The 16,939-nt window shown below is 40.9% G+C and overlaps 1 protein-coding gene across 3 annotated transcripts in view; it reads left to right on the forward strand.

The window, feature by feature from the left end:
• LOC132817259 (partitioning defective 3 homolog B-like) overlaps nucleotides 1–16,939 on the forward strand; it is a 993,739-nt gene that overhangs the window by 539,539 nt on the left and 437,261 nt on the right. For all 3 annotated transcript variants that reach the window (XM_060827625.1, XM_060827628.1, XM_060827626.1), the window contains 3 exons: nucleotides 4,818–4,923; nucleotides 8,013–8,118; nucleotides 9,126–9,256. In XM_060827625.1, coding sequence (XP_060683608.1) covers nucleotides 4,818–4,923; nucleotides 8,013–8,118; nucleotides 9,126–9,256 — 343 coding nt within the window. The remainder of the gene's footprint in view (nucleotides 1–4,817; nucleotides 4,924–8,012; nucleotides 8,119–9,125; nucleotides 9,257–16,939) is intronic.

Below are 16,939 nucleotides of genomic sequence, written 5' to 3' on the forward strand. Positions count from 1 at the left end.
AAATGGGAGGTATTGGTCCTTTTGGAAATCAGTTAAAATAGCACCACCACTGGTAAAAGCTGCTCTGCTTTTCAGGGGGCTATAAATGTAGCCATTTGGCATCTGCAAACCTGACTTTAACCTGTTGAGAATTCTATGCCATAACAAGAATTTCTGCTCCATCATCTTTTCTATCCACAATAAGAAACTGAAGAATGTTCCTTGTATTAATTCTCCTGTGAAAGTACCATGAAAGTAGAAGGCCGGTGTCCTTTTGTGAATGTGATGGTGCATCAAGGATTATCAGTGGTTTCTGAGTTGGGGGAGTGAAATTTGTGATACACGGTGAAGGTCAGGTGGAGTAATGGGATTTGAATCTGCAAACAGTGGGCAAATCATAAAATAGTGAAAAATAATCGTGGAATGTGATCACTTCAACATTTGGGGTAATGAAAGTGGGATTGGACTTCTTTGGTCACCAGAACCCAGTAGGTTTAATTAGATGCAGTTGCAACCACTGATTGTGATACAGAAATCACCAATTTCTTTTTTTTTACATCCGTGAACTAAAATGGAATTTGCCCTCATTAGACATTGCAGAGGAAGAAAAAGAGCACTGTCTTGTCGATACAAGTCCATTTTAAGACTGAACAGAAAAGGACAGCTTTTAAAACAATTAATCATCTCCTGAGTAATATGAAATTTATATTGCTTATCTTATGAGCTCAGAGCAACCTAAAAAGCTTGTCAGGCAATGTACTACTTTTCAAGTGCAATCACTGTTCCCACACAAGAAACATGACAGCAAGTTAGCACATTGCAAGATCTCACAACTAGTAACAGGATGATAACTAGCTAATCACTTCTAAAAATTGATTGAAGGATAAATTTTGGCCAGAGTTGCAGGGGAAGCATCCCTATTCTTCTTTAAATACTGCCGTGATATTTTTGCTGACCTCAGGAGAATCAATCAATGCTTTGGTTCAATTTCTTACCTGAAAGATGGGTGAGACAGTGACCTGAAAACCATTTTTTGGATGTGAGCACACTGGCAAGCCCAATATTAATTGCACATCCCTAATTTCCCTTAAGGAAGTAATGCTGAGCTAGCTTCTTGAACCATTGCAGTCCCTCTGAGATACATACAGCCACAGCGTATTTTGCTATAATGGTTGACATGCCATTTGAGAGGGTTGTTAACATTTCTGTAACTCTGCAGCTAATTGTAGGCTGGATTGGAAAAAGATGGCAAATTTCCTTTTCTTGGGGACGTTAGTGAATCAGGTGGGCTTTTATGACAAACTAGTTGTTTTGTGATCATTTCTATTGAAACTTTTATTTTGTTTCAGGGTTTATGATTTGAATTCTCCCAGCTGCTGTGGTGGGATTTGAACCCATGTCTCTGGCCTGAGATTTACAAATTCAGTATTTGCCTGCAAAGGGCAAGAGATGAAAACCACTTATCCTTGGCCTTTGCCAGCATAATTATTCATACTTCTCAGTTTCCATTCGTGAGAGTGATTTTGTGCAACTCATTAGGTGGCAGTGTCACAGATTTTCAAACATTCAGAAGGTAATCAGTTATAATACCGAAAGGGGACATACTCTACAGGACTGTGGAGGGGTCTAGGGTTAATTTGATAGTACTTCCATGTGATGATAGTCCAATGGTTTAATGATGTGCGATTCTAAGAATTGAGTATTTACTGCTCCAAGAATCACAAATATTTAACTTGCAAAGTTCAGACATAGAATGGTGTTTTTGTTAATTGAAAACTAAGCTGTGTAAGGATTTGATAAATTTGTCGATTGGCAACAACAATACAGTAATGTCCATCTTGTAGATGCTGCGTATCATTGTGTCTAAAAACGCTGCCTGGGGGTACTGTCGATCCATGCAGACTGGGAAGGTCCCAGTTCAGTTCTCGGTCACGCCAAGATAGCTGACCTCAGCCATGGTGTCATGCTTTACGATGCTATTTGCCTCTGGGTTACTTCGTGAAAAGATCAGCCAGTGTTACTGTCTAGACTTGCGCGTGAAGATGATGTAACCACAATTGCAAAAGTCGCTGCCACTGTACCTGATCACGGGTTACTGCCACTAGGAGACAGAGTAAAGCATGTGGAGATGAGGAACAAAGGAGGATGCATTTGCCAGCAGTAATGCTTCAATACTTTAGAAATATTTCAGAAAATCTCAGGCAGAGAAACTCCCAATGATACTAATTTAGAAAAATTAAGTCGCACAAATTCTCTTAACTTTTGATGAGGCTAACCAATTGGCTAGATGCTTTCTTTCTATTTAAAGAGAACTGCATTTTCACAAATGCATCTAAAATACCCAAATTGAAAATAATGAGCAGGAGAGTTAGAAGAGAGCTGTCTTAATTTTTTTAAGAGTGTCTGAATGGGTGGTCAGAGCAGATTCTGTGTCAGCTTCCAAAAGGGAATTGAATTGTATGTGAAAGGGAAACATTTATAGCACTTGTGGAAAGTACAGTGTAGTGAGATTAATTAATGACTGTTTCACATGGCCAATGGACTGAATGGTCTTCTGTACTCGTATGATTTGACAATTCCACTTTTGTTATGTGCTTTAACTCGTGCTGTTGTTCCCGCCATTCCACAGACAACACCCGTGAATAATCACTGGGTACGGATGTTAATGTTTTAACCAAGTGACTGTTGGTTCAACTGAAGGTCGCCTGTGTGACGCAAATTTTACATTTACTGAACAATGGTGGAATATGGAAAAAGTTTTCACAGTGTGCAGCTGAAATAGATTTATTTTTTTAAACCCATGTGATGGGCCATAATTGTCAGTGCTCATTTATTTATTCCTGCAAAAAAATGCTCCTTGCTCTAACTTGCTTAACAATAAGTCTTCTGTAATTAGTGTCCATTGCACATAGTTCCCTTTTAAATAAAGAATTCTTGTGAAGTACATTGTGAAACTTGCTTCTTCTCGCTCTTTTGAATGAGTGTCTTGAACAATAAATGCTTGCTTTAGGTCATGGCTACGGGTGTACTTGTTTCTTACATTGAAACATAGGAAATAGGAACAGGAGTACACCATTCATCTTTCAAGCCTGCTTCATCAGAGCTAATCATGCAATTCACTACCCTGTCTCCTCTTTCTCCCCATCTCTTTAATCCCCTTAGTACCCTGTCTCCTCTTTCTCCCCATACTTTTAATCCTCTGAGCCTCAAGAGCTATATGTAATTTCTTCTTGAAAACATTCCATGTTTTGGCCTCAACCGCTTTCTGTGGTAGAGAATTCAACAGGCTCACCACTGTCTGGACGAAGAAGTTTCTTCTCATCTTAGTACTAAATGATCTAACCTGTATTCTTAGACTGTGACTTCTGGTTCTGGAACCAAGAAGATGATGATAGTATCAGTCAATGGCAGAGAAAGCCTTGGTTCACATCTAATGAACTGCCGGTTTTATGGTGAGAAGGCCTCACCTTTGGAGTTTTGTAGTTACTTCATGTAGAGATGACCAATAAAGCAAATATGTTTTCTTAATTTGCTTTATTGGTCTCTGCTTGATTTGTTTTCTGGCCGATAATAATCCATTATCTGTTTTGAGTTCTGTCATTTTTTCCTCACCCCTCTATCCTCTTATTCCCTCCCTCCTTTCCTTCCTTTATCTACCCCTCTCCCACCCTCCAGCTTCCTTTCTCTTCCTTCTTCCCTCTTTTTCTGTCCCTCCCATTTTCTCACCTCCCTACCTCTCTTAGTTTCTCTTCACCTCTCTCCTATTCCCTCCCTCTCCCACTGCCTCCTTCCCCTCAATTTCCCTATATTTTCCTGTCTCCCTATCATGTTTTATAATTTTGCTTTCTTAATGTGTTTTTCTGTATTTCTGTTCAAATGAAGATCATGTGCTGTGGGAAGGTTCATCAACAGCAGTTGGCAACCTCTTGGAAATTGGTAAATCATTTGAGTGATAAGCAGTGAAACTAGATAAATTCACTTTATAGTCTTCCCAGGCCTTAGGGCTGCTCTCCCATTGGAGAGGGATGACTAGGGGTGGGTTAACCCAAGAGTCACCATGTCTTAGGCAAGGTGAGAGGTCAAAGAGAAGAGTTTTTCATGATAACCTCAGCCAGTGGTGCGAATTGAACCCATACTTTTTGCATCACTCTACATTGCAAGCCAGCTATCTGGTGGAATTATAACCTACCAGCAGCCCCTACTACTTAGGCTCTAATATTGCTCTTAGTCCTTCCCATTCATTGAATGTGCGCAAATCATGAGGAAGATCTGAAGAACCAAATAGTGAAATTTCAAAAAGGCCCATGTTCCTTGTCGCGCTTCATTGAGGTGGGAGAAAGTGAGGACTGCAGATGCTGGAGGTCAGAGTCAAAAAGTGTGGTGCTTGAAAAGGCAGCATCCGAGGAGCAGGAGAGTAGATGTTTTGAGCATAAGCTCTTCATCAGGAATTGAAGTGCCTTCCTCTCTTTCAAAATCAACTTAAGAGTTGATGCTCAACTACTGTCTTGAAGGACTAGCAGGTAGGGGGAAAGGAAATTAAAAGGAGGTCCATTCAACAATGCAACAGAATACTTTTTTGAAGAAATTTCTTAAATTGTTAGATTCAAGAACTCCCCACAATCAACAACTGGTTTAAAAGTTGGAATGTAAAAACACGAATAAAGAAAACAAAGTTGTTGTTTCTGACATTGGATAATAATGCTCGTGTTCTGTGGTATTTTATCAGTTTCAAACTTCTGATTTTTTTCAAATGCTGGATATCAGAAAGGGGGTGTTGTTGAATTGCGTGTGCTCTTTGTAAACTGGTTAAACCATGACGAATGTTTTTGTGTTCTTAGGATCGTCTGGAAGTAGGTGGTGTGCAGGCACACAACACTCGCAGCAGTAATGGTACTAGCCAGTGGCATACCCAGTCCTCCAGTGCCAGAGAGAGAGCAACAATAGGTAAGCAAGCCTGTGTTGCAATGGAAACAAATTCATGTGCCCTGATCGACTAAAGTTTTGGGGGCTGGTTGCTTAGACTAAATATTATACGCTCAAGCAAACATCAATGGATGATCAAAATTGACGTATTCCTCTGATTCAACAATTAGATGGTTCCTTTAGTGAGAGGGGTATAACTGTAAAATTAGAGCAATGTTCTTTAGGGACAATATCAAGAGGCACTTATCAGGTTGTACATTTGCTCGCTGAGCTGATAGATTTGTTCTCGGACGTTTCGTCACCATGCTCGGTGAGCCTACATCACTGATGATGTCACCTGTAATGGTGACAAAACATCCCGAGAACAAATCTACCAGCTCAGTGAGCAAATTTACAACCTGATCCACAACCTGAACTACAAATCTTCTCCAAAATCTCAAAGGAAGCACTTATTCCTACAGCAGGAAGTGAAGGTCTGGAAAACTTATGCTAATTTTTAAAAAAATTAATTCACTTGCTGTGGACTTCACTGGCTGGGCCAGCATTAGAAGGCAGATAAGTGTTAACCAAGTCGCTGTGGGTCTGCAGTCACATGGAGGCTAGACCATTTGTGAACCAGCTGTTCTTTTTTCTCTGACAACCGATAATGGTTTCATGGTCATCATTAGATTCCTAGTTTCAGATATGTTATTGAATTCAAATTCCACTAATCTGCCATGGCAGGATTTGAACCCAGGTCACCAGAACATTAGCTAGGTCTCTGGATGAATCATCTAGCAATTATATTACTAGGCCATCACCTCTATCACCGTATCAACAAAAACTGTTGAGCTGCAGACTTAATTGAAAATTTAAAAACTTGAATGATAGTCTTTTATTGGGTAAGACTATGTAGGATTCTGGAAACAGGCACATAGATGAGGTAAGACATGGATCAGCCATGATCTCACCGAATGGACTAATTCTGTTCCTATGCAGCAAATTTGAGTTACATTAATGCGTTCTACAAATAATTAATGCCTGAATTAACTGCAATGTTTTTTAAAAAAAGGAGGAAAATTTATAGGTTGTGAAAGCGTACAAATTGCAAACTATTAATTTGTGTCTGTGGTTCCATTCATTGCCGAAAGCAGCCAGTTGAGGATGAATAACCTGCCTTATAGATTTATAGACATTTCTAGGTTTGGAGATCGGCAGGAAGATTCTTGGAAAGACCTTACCTTGAAAATCACATACAAGGGGGAGAGTTGAGGGTAAGCTGGATCACACGGAGCAGCTGGGAGGAATGTGCTTGATGGACCGTGTGACTGCATTGTCTTCTGTGCTGTGTAGTTGTTATGTTCCCCTCTTTGCAAACTGTGTTACTGCATTCAGATCACTGAAGAAGAGAAAAACAAAGAACTGTGGAGCTGGAAATCTGAAACAAAAACAGAAAAAGCTGGAGAAACTCAGTAGGCGTGGTAATGGGGAGAGAAAGCTGAGTCAATGTTTCGAGTCCAAAGACCTTCTTCAGAACTGGATCTGAAGAATAGTCTCTGGACCCAAAATATTGACCCTGTTTTTTCTCTCCAGTTCTCCCAAAGAGATACAGAACCTGAAGCTTTATTCAGCTATTGCTGAAGGAGAAAATTTTGCTCCCATAAGAAACAACTGCAGGAACAAACCATGCGCACCCCATGCCCTCACCCCTCAAACCTATCTCCACCATTCATTAAGATTATGGTTAATCTTCAATCTGTGCTCCACTATCCTGTTGGTCACCATATCCCTTGATTCCTCACATCTGGTAAAAGCTTTTGATTTCAGCCTTGATTATCCTATATAGTGACATAGGTTCACTTTGCTGCTCCCTTCCTTTTTACATGCTTTCTTAATATTTCCTGCTGGTTCACTTTCATGTTTATTTTCTGCATCTTAATCACCTCTTGGTTTCTGAAACTAAAAACTCAGGCTTACAACTTTTCTTGGCAACATTAATCTGACAATAGTATTACAAATTTTTAAGAGCAGGTGGATTTTTATCACAGAGTTTTAATTAGTCAATAGAATGCACATTTGTTGAGAATTTTGAAATTGTATCAAAAAAAGTGTTTGCCATAAGGCATACACAAATCATATGATTTTGCTGGCAGTCTCATATGAAAGGGCCAAACCGGAATAATCTCCTTATGTATTTAACTTCTTTTTCACTCACTCAACCAACTGCATCCAGTCTACCATCCACATTGAGCTGCGTTATGAATATCAAAAAACCAATAAATCTCCAACTGTGGTGTCTATTTTCCTTTCCTAGTCCACAGCATTCATTGCCATCCTCAACATTGCTCATCTTCATTCCTGCAGTTACCCAGGCTCTTAGTACACTCAGTGATGCATTTCCACAGGCACTGATGGTCTAATGTCTGCTTCAAGCACTCAGAAAAGGGAAGAGAGAGCCTACGTTTATATAGCACTGGCTTGTGTTCAGAGTGTCACCAAAGTACTTTCAATCGTTGAGTTAATTTCATAAAGTACGTGTTGGCGGAATACTCCCTTACTGAGCAGAAAACGTGGATCATCAACATCATTTTTCACATCAGATCTGCCACCAGGTTATAATACTGTCGTACATCAAATGGAACAGGATATTGATGGGGTATTGTATAAAACCTTGGGTTCGTATGTTTCCCTGTGCTCTCCACATTCATGGTCATGGCAACTTCTCTGCTTTCAGTTGTGTAATAATGTCACCAATCTCTGCCACCCATAGCTCTCATTCAATTTAGGGCTAAGTAATGTTTCTGTTGAAGGTCTATGCCTACAAGGCATTCTTTTGAAGGAATCGAGTTCTCCAGGAAAATGGGCACTTTGTTACTCTTGTCAACCTCCTCAGTGGTGTTTTGCGTTAAGACATTTTCAGTCTTTCTGGACACAAGCTTCTTGGCTGATGGAATGTGTCCATATGGCATGTGAATGTAATCACAGTTGATTTGTGTATCTTTATTTTACTGGAGTGAACCTGCTCCAAATCACTCCTCATTTACCCTCCATATTTAGAATTTAATGCGCAAATTGTTTGTAGATCTACCAGTTTCCAGGATACTATTTTACAGTCTTGTTTATGTTTACAGCAAATGATGAGGGAGAGGTTGAAATTCCACCTCTGCTTCCACCACATCCTGATGAAGAAGAGGCCATGGGAGTATACAAAATGTGGTCTTTGCGCGAAGATAAGAGGTTTGTAACTAGAAGTTAACCCGAGTCATTAACTTGGTAATATAGTAAATGTAGCTTGCTGGTGGTACTGATTAAACCTCTGCTTGTTAATTTAGCTTCTCACTGCTGGGTGAAAGAAAGACAGAAAGTCTGTCTTTATGTAGTACCATTCACGATCTCAGAGCATCCCAAATCTCTCTCAGCTATTAAAGTACTTTAAGTATGGAGTCACTGTTGTAATATAGGAAATGTGGCAGCCAATTTGTACACAGCAAGGTTCCACAAACCATATTGCAATAATAACCAGATCATCTGTCAAGCGATGTTGTTTGATGAATGAATAGTGAGTACAAATGCTGAGGAGGAAGTAATTAAAACTTCAACACAGAACTAAAAATATTGATAATTGATGACCATTTACTCTGGAAATCAACATTTACTCTTTAACTGGGTAAAATTGAGGAAATGAATAATGGAAATCCCTGGCACATGTGCTATCCACTTAGGTGCCATGTCATTCAATCTGAAGTCTCTGCAGAGTGACTAATGTGCTATTGTGTTTTTATAATATTTGTCACTGCTAGATTGTGTGTGTTAATAATTTATACTGTGAGATTGGCCTTAAAAATATGCCTTTGACTGAATGCCACGCACATTGCAAACAATAGCCCAACTTCTATGCCATTGGGCACCATTTGAGTAGCTATTCTATTATTGCAAGGGTTGTTATTGATGACAGCACATCAGTCAGTCATTTCTTTCATTTTCTCCCTGGATTGCTATTTGTACTTAAACCTCTGGAGTGGGACTTGAACTCTCAAACTTTTAATTCAGAGGCAAAATGCTTACCAACTGAGCAGTGGCTGACCATGTAACCAGTATGTAGATCAATCCACTGGATCGATAAATTCCTAAAACTTTGACCCATGTTTGCCATTCTACAGCTAACTCAATGTGACTATCTGATATGATGTTGCAGCAGTAAGTTACTTCACAGGAAAGGTTTTGATTGTGCTTGGCTCCCACAGTTCTGACCAGAATTCTGCTTCACAATCGCTGCACCAAAGACCGACGGCTGGAGTTGCAGACTATCAGGCCAACAATACTGTGCAGCGGCAGTCTCCTGGCAAAATCAGCGGTTCCAAGAGCATGGATTTGGGTAAGGGCCAAGTATCCAACCTGTCACTCAAAGAAAACCAATTAAAGTAACAGAACGCGGAGAAGATAAATTAAAAATAGTTTGCACCCTATTGTTGTTTAACATGCAAAAACTGAGTGGATCATAGATGTCATCTGAACCCCCAGGATTAAATGAAATTCTGATGCTTGCCCTGCCATCTGTAGCTTTCTTGTAATCTATACTGTGAGTTTAATAAGATGAAAGTAGTGTTAATAATGGTTAAAAGTAACACCAAAGCTGCGAGTTGACTGAAATTGAGCAGATATTCCTTTGAAATCATTGTGGACTGTGCCCTTTATAGAATTCACATGGAAGTAAAATTGGGTAGTGACTATTAAGCTCTTTGTATTAGAGGTTTAATCACACCAGCCTGGCCTAGACCCCTCCTGGCTTCCCACTCAGTCTCGTTACCATTAGATTCCATCCTGAAAGGCATCTCTAATAACAATGAGTATTGCAAAGTGACTGCAACAGATAGCAACAATAACTTGCATTTACAGAGTATCTTTAGTACAATAAAATGCCCCAAGGACTTTCAGACAAAATTTGACACCATGGCACATAATGAGATAGGAGGATGGGTGGTCGAAACCTTGCTGAGGAAGGCAGCTATTAAGTGACTTCTTAAATCAGCAAGGAGCAATGAAGAGATTTCAGAGGGAAATCCCAGTGTGTAGGTCTCAGACAAATCAGGTCACTGCTGCCAATGATGGGACTTGTGCAAGTGGAATCAACTGTACCTTCTGTTTCATGCACAATCAATCATAATCCAAAATGAACCCTTCCATTATTTGCTAAAGAGCATCAGTTTGGAACCTGTGGTACAGTGGGTCTTCCCGCTATTGGGATCAAGGTACTTTTGAGTGGCAGATTGTTGGATGCAACTTGCTCATTGAGAGTGCCGTAGAAAACAGCTAGTATTTAATCTATGTTGTGGTATGTCAGAGGCAAATAAAGATGTTGGCATGTTTTGTATATGCCTGAGCTGTAATTTGGTGCAGGGCCACCCAGTTGTTGGTAGAATAGCATAATTTATCTCTCTTCCTGTTCCTTCTGCCAAGCTAGACTTGGTAAACGAGCCTCTACACTTCCTGGTCAGTGTCAGCATCCTGTTTCCGGGGTGACCAGATAAAAATCTACCCAGTTCTCCCCCCTCTCATTTTTTTATGGCCAGTCTTCTGATGTTAGTGGAGGCTGTGGCAGGTGGGTGAATTGGCATTGTCAAGTCAGGCAGTAGTGAGGTCAGGTTAGGTAGGGGCTAGTCGCGTCAGGTCACGTTTGGGGATAGCAGAAAATTGCAGAAGCGACAGGATGGAATGAGTGATGGTGGGGTCAAGTCAAGAGTGGAGTTGGCTGGTGGGGTTTGGTTCAGATATGAGGTGGTGAGTCTGATGGAGTGATCTAGTCCAGTTGATGTGGCAGGGGAGGGTGTGAGTGGCAATTCAGTGGGGAGTTGTCAATTATCTGGTCACCAGGAGTTAGCCTACGATATTTCTGTTTTAACATTTCCAGGGTAACTATCCAGATAAGTCAGTCAAAAGTCTCGAACTTCAACTCAAAGCTGGAGGCTTTTATTCCAAAGTTCCTAGGGAATGAGGGAATTGCCCTTAGAATCTCCCTTGACCTCAGTGTGTTAAGATCTCCAGGAGCTCCCAAAGTACGCATCTGATTTTAAGTTCGGTCTCCAATTTGGACAAGTGTGTGAAGTAAAAATTCTTACAGATATTTGCATGGTCAGTGGCATGGAACCTCTTACAAGCAACAATTTTAACATGTACATGAAGTCACGGTTTAGAAAATGTGGCAAATTTCAGTAACGTGTCAGCCTTATGAGGCAAAGGAAGGCATTGAGAAATCATTGTAGAAAAAAAATAGTGTCATTTGTGGTCTTGCATTGCAGTTTGCTTTGAGGAATGCTGCTTTAACGTTGAGTGACACACTCCTAGCTTCTTTCCATTCCAAATGCGGCCGGAATCCCTATAATCTGCCGAACCTGATTCCCTGTAATTATTCTTTGAATTCAGAGAGCTCTACTTACTTTAGACATAATTATAATGGGCAATCTCTGGACTGCACAGAAGCCAAAATCATTGCTCGTGACGCTAATGCAAGATACAGCTGTATAAAGTGGACATTATGATTGCTTTTTATTGGACAAGACTTTTAATGTACATGTCGTTGTTAATCCCTCAAAGAAGTTGAATATTGTGCTTGTGAGCTTCCGTTGTGCAACATTTATCATGGAGGTGAATTTACCTTGTAGAACCATACCCTTGCCTATCTGTTAATGTGAAAGAGCTATAATGTTTGTCATACCTCACTGTTCTTTCCTAGCCTGTGTTGCAATTTCTCCTTTTAAGTATATATTCAATTTCTTTCTCTAAGTTAAACTTAAATCTGCTTTCACTCCTTCTCAGATAGCATATTCCAGATTCTTAAAAATGTTTTGTCTGAACAACTCATTATTAATGCAATGTCCTGAATTTCTTATTTATCGTCTAACGTGCATGCCTACTAGTGAGTCATGCTCCTGTCTGTAAAAGCAGTTTCTCCTGTCTTTTGAATCAAATTCCTATTGAACCTTTTGTGCTTGTAAGAGAGCCACCCTGACAAGAGGCAGACCTTTTTCAATAATATATATCTGGTGTTTGTTGGCATTGTTAATAAAACCAAATTGTCCCAAAGCAGCTTTATTACATTTGACTGAGGTGGGTATGCTGCTGTTGGTAAATATGCACATTCCAGCACTTTTACTCAGCGATAATGAAGAAGCAGTAAATTAGGCATAATTAAGGATAGTGTAAATGGGGGGGACAGACTCAGAGGGCTGAGTGGCTTGTTCTTGTGTTCCTATTCCTGGGGTAGTGTGCGTTTTTCAGAAAACACAGGATCAGCAGGGAAAGCTGAGAGTTGGGTGCGGGAGAGAATTCGATCAATCACAAATTGAATTTTGGTATTAATTTGGTGCGGAGTGTCTTGCATGGAAAGGCATGTGCAGCTGAGCAACTGCGTTGCAACCAGAATATCTGTCACAGGTTGCTTTCCGTTTTGACATCCCCTGCTTGGAACAGTTAAATCCAATAGGTCAGGTGCATTCCTTTGTAAGTTCAAGTGTCTGGTCAGATACTGTGAGGCTGTAGTTTGGATAATGGCTGTAAGTCATTAGGGCAGCACTCTCCAGATGAACTCTTACGGTTGGACATTGATTTATGACCCACTGCTTTCTCTTAATCATTTCTTTCAAGAGCATGTCTAGCTGAGACTAAGAAAAGACAATATCATCTTGCATAAAACCTGGACAAGCAGTTCGCTCAATATGCCATGTTCAATTTCACTCCGAAATGCTTGCATGGCTACTAAAAGCACCCTGTAGTGTTCAGAAAAGGACAGAGCAATGGTGATTTTTTTTTTGCCTGCAAGCCTTAAAATGTAAATTGGTACCTGGGACCTAAGAGGTGTCAGTGACAATGGGAAATTATAAATATTGCATATTTTAAAGTATAACCATGGTGGTAATAAATATGAAACTTCAGCTGCTTGATGAGAAGGGATCCAATACAATTAATGGTCACACAGGGTTGTTCATGCTGAATGTGGAGGTTGCATGTTGGCAAAGTCTGGAGAATTAATTTTAATCAAACTCACTGAGATGGAAGTTTCTTCAAATGTTGGTTTTGTCCCCTGCACAATGTGGTTCTCCACTGACGTCAATAGAAAATCAACTCAGACTATAAAACATATCCGTTTGGAAAGAATTTACTGAAATTTCCCCTGCTCTGTCTCTTTATTTTTTGTTGCTGATGTACATTTTATTGTGATGTTTATTGTAACTGGCGACTTCAATCAAGCCAATCTAAGGAAGTTGTTGCCCAAGTACTACCAGAACATTTACCTGCCCCACCAGGGGCCCAAACATTTTAGACCACTGCTACACCACTGTGAAGGCTGCCTACCACTCCATCCCTCGCCTTCGTTTTGGGAGCTCTGACCACAATGCCGTGTTTCTTCTCTCAGCTTACAGGCAAAAGCTCAAGCAGGAGACCCCTTCGCAGATACAGGTCCAGTGCTGGTCGGAGCAAGCAAAGGATCAACTCTGGTGCTGTCTGGAATCTGCTGATTGGGCCATGTTCAAACAGTCTGCAGGTACCTTGGACGGGTACGCCACCACCGTCACAGACATTATTAGCAAGTGTGTGGAGGACTGCGTACCAAGAAAGTCAATCCAGGTGTTCCCTAACAGGAAACCTGGATGAATCAGGACATACAGAACCTGCTAAAAACCAGGTGTGAGGCCTTCAGATCAGGAGACCAACTCAAATATAAGAAATCCAAGTATGACCTTCGTGGAGCCATTAAGACAGCTAAGGACCAATTCCAATACAAACTAGAGACCCAGACAGACACCTGGCGACTATGGCAAGGACTGAATGAAATCACAGGTTCTAAAAAGCGACAGTGCAAGATAGCAGATGATGACACATCCCTCCCAGATCATCTGAACGCATTCTATGCTCGCTTTGAGCAGAAGCTTGGCGGAGAGGAACATCTATTCCAACAAATCCTGATGAACCTATCCTACCAGTCACTGTATCAGAGGTCTGATCAGTTTTCCTTCGTGTGAATCCAAGGAAAGCGATGGGACCAGATGGAGAAGCAGGCAGTGCAGTCAGAGCATGCACAGATCAATTGGCAGAAGTCTTCTCAGACATCTTCAAACTCTCTCTGCAACAGGCCATTGTCCATGCCTGTTTCAAGAGAGCCAACATCATCCCTGAGCCTGAGAAGGCTCATGCAGCATGTCTTAATGACTACCGCCCAGTAGCCCTAATCTCAGTGGTCATAAAAGGCTGGTCATGGCATTAATCAACTCCAGACTTCCCACTACTCTTGACCAACTCCAATTTGCCTATCGGACCAACAGATCAATGCCAGATGCCACATCAGTTGCCCTTCACTCCTCCCTAGAACATATTGACACCAAGAACAGCTACATAAGAATCCTACTCATTGATTACAGTTCAGCCTTCAACACTATCCCCTCGAGACAGGTTCCTAAACTTAGTGATCTTGGACTAAGCCCCACTCTCTGCAACTGGATCTTCAAATTCCTGACCCTCGTGCCACAATCAGTGAAGACTGGGGACAATATCTCATCCTCAATAACACTCAACACTGGAGCCCCCCCAGAGTGTGTACTCAGCCCCCTACTGTACTCACTGTATACCCATGACTGCATTGCCAAATACCAGACTAATGCCATTTACAACTTTGCTGATGACACCAACATAGTCAGTTGAATCTCGGATGACTGCGAGGTGGAAGACTGGAAAAATGGTGCACTGAGAACAACCTAGCTCTCAATGCCAGCAAAACCAAAGAACTCATTCTTGACTTTCAGCGGGATGTTACTCATGCCCCCCTCCACATTGACAGCAAAGAGGTGGAACAAGTGGGGAGTGTCAAGCTCCTGGGAGTGGTCATCCACCACAAGCCCTCTTGGACTCTTCATGTGGACACACTGGTTACAAAGGCCCAACAACATCTCTTTTTCCTCAGACAGCTGAGAAAATTTGGCAGGATGGCGAGTACCCTTGTCAAATTTTATAGATGCGCCATCGAGAGCATTCTGTCTGAATGTATCACTACCTGGTATGGCAACCGTACCATTCAAGATTGAAGACGGTTACAGAGAGTGGTGAATTCTGCCCAGACAATCACAAAGGCCAACCTCCCATCTATAGAATCCATCTACAGGCCTGCTGTCAAGGAAAGGCTGCCAGCATTCTCAAAGATCCATCCCAACCTGGCAATGTTTTTCTACAACCTCTACCATCAGGGGAGAAGGTACAGAAGCCTGAATACACGAACCAATCAGTTTCGAAACAGTTTCTACCCTACTGTTGTTAGAATACTGAACGGACTCACAAACTCTTAACATTTGCCTGTACCTGTGTTTTTGTTTTGTCGCTGTTTATCTATTACTTACTTATCAGTGCTGTTTAACTATGTGGTCTGCCTGTATTGCTTGCATGACAAAGCTTTTCACTGTGCCTCAGTACACATGACAATCAATTCAATTCAATTTTTCCCTGCACACTGCTTTTCCAGTAGCAAACCTTGCCCAAATGGATGGGCTGTACAACTTCAGCTGTCCAAGACTGCTAAGTATCTTTCCTGTGAAAGAAAGTGATTTAGGTACAAGAAACCCTCCAAATACTTTGTCTACACTTTCTCACTCTCTCTCTCACCCTCTCTCACCCTCTCTCTCACACACACACACACACACACACACACAGACTGATTTGTTAACTGTGGCTCTATATTCCTTCATATTGAATCTTGATGAACAAGGCGATAATATGCCTCTGCCTTCAATATTTAAAGATTCTGAATTTGTTGCCTTTTGATGAAGGGAATTCCAAAGTCACATAACTATCTGAGCGAAAAAATGTTTCCTCATCTCTGTTTTAAATAGGTGACAGCTTATTCTTAAATGATGACCCCTATTTTTACATATAAGAGAAAACATACTTTCTACATTCACCCAGTCAAGTCTCCTTAGGGTTTTATATCTTTCAAAATTGTCGCCTCTGACTCTTTTAAACTCCAGACATTAATTATCACATACTATTTGACAGACATTTGCAGAGGCAGGTCATCAACACTCACTGAAGGAGACAAGTACAGAGCCAAAGATTATTCCAGCTCGAATTCCTGAGCTTCAGCCTAAGCAGCTGAAGGCAAGTCTATGAATAATGGTGATACTGGGGAACACGTGAGAATCCAAATTGGAGAGAGACAGACCTCAGAGGGTTATGGAACTGAGGAACTTTGGGATGGGAAAGCAACAGAGGGATTTAAGTGTGAGATGATAAATTTAAAATTGAGACTTTCCATCTGAGAGCCAGGGTAGGTTACCAAAGATAGTATGGTGAGCAAGATTGGATGTGGGTTAAGATATGAACAGCAGAACTTTAGATGGGCTTAAGCATATGGAAAGCAGAAGGCCACCTGTTTGTATGATGGTTCACAAATAATTCCAGCACATTGAAGGTCTTAAATTTTCTAAACAGCAATCTGCAATACGTGTTTAAAAAATCAAATTCTTCCTGTAGTGCTGGATACACTATGGTACCTATTCTGTTAATGTTGGCTACATGTGGCTAAATACTGGATAAAGTTATGTTTTAATATTCCATATCAGTTTGGGTTGTTAGGAGTATTTCGTGGAACAACAGCAGCCCTAATCTGTTTAATTTCTGATTTATAAACCAGTCTCAGCACTATACAGCGCACAGAAACCTAGATTTACAGCAAACATGAAATAAAAGATCATTTATCATCTCTGTGTGATCAGATATTCATCCTCTTCACTTGTTAGTAAATTTTTCAGCTGAAGTAAATCACTGCTTACTACATGGGGCTGCACAGTTTGAATTTGGCAGGTTAGGTTATGGGAAACTGTGGCAATTTGGTGGCTCTTAAATGATTGTTGCTACCAAAACCATTTTCTCACCTTGTTCGAGGTAGTGCCTGATTAATCTGCCACTGATTTAACATCTTCCTGGGTTATGGTTTGTTTGAGGGTTAGCTGTCGAAGTTACAAGTGATCTTTGAAAGACAGGCAATCCTATTCTGTAGGTGACTTAATTTGGTTTTTCT

The sequence above is a fragment of the Hemiscyllium ocellatum genome, chromosome 7 (assembly GCF_020745735.1).
Source record: "Hemiscyllium ocellatum isolate sHemOce1 chromosome 7, sHemOce1.pat.X.cur, whole genome shotgun sequence".
Classification (NCBI taxonomy): domain Eukaryota; kingdom Metazoa; phylum Chordata; class Chondrichthyes; order Orectolobiformes; family Hemiscylliidae; genus Hemiscyllium; species Hemiscyllium ocellatum.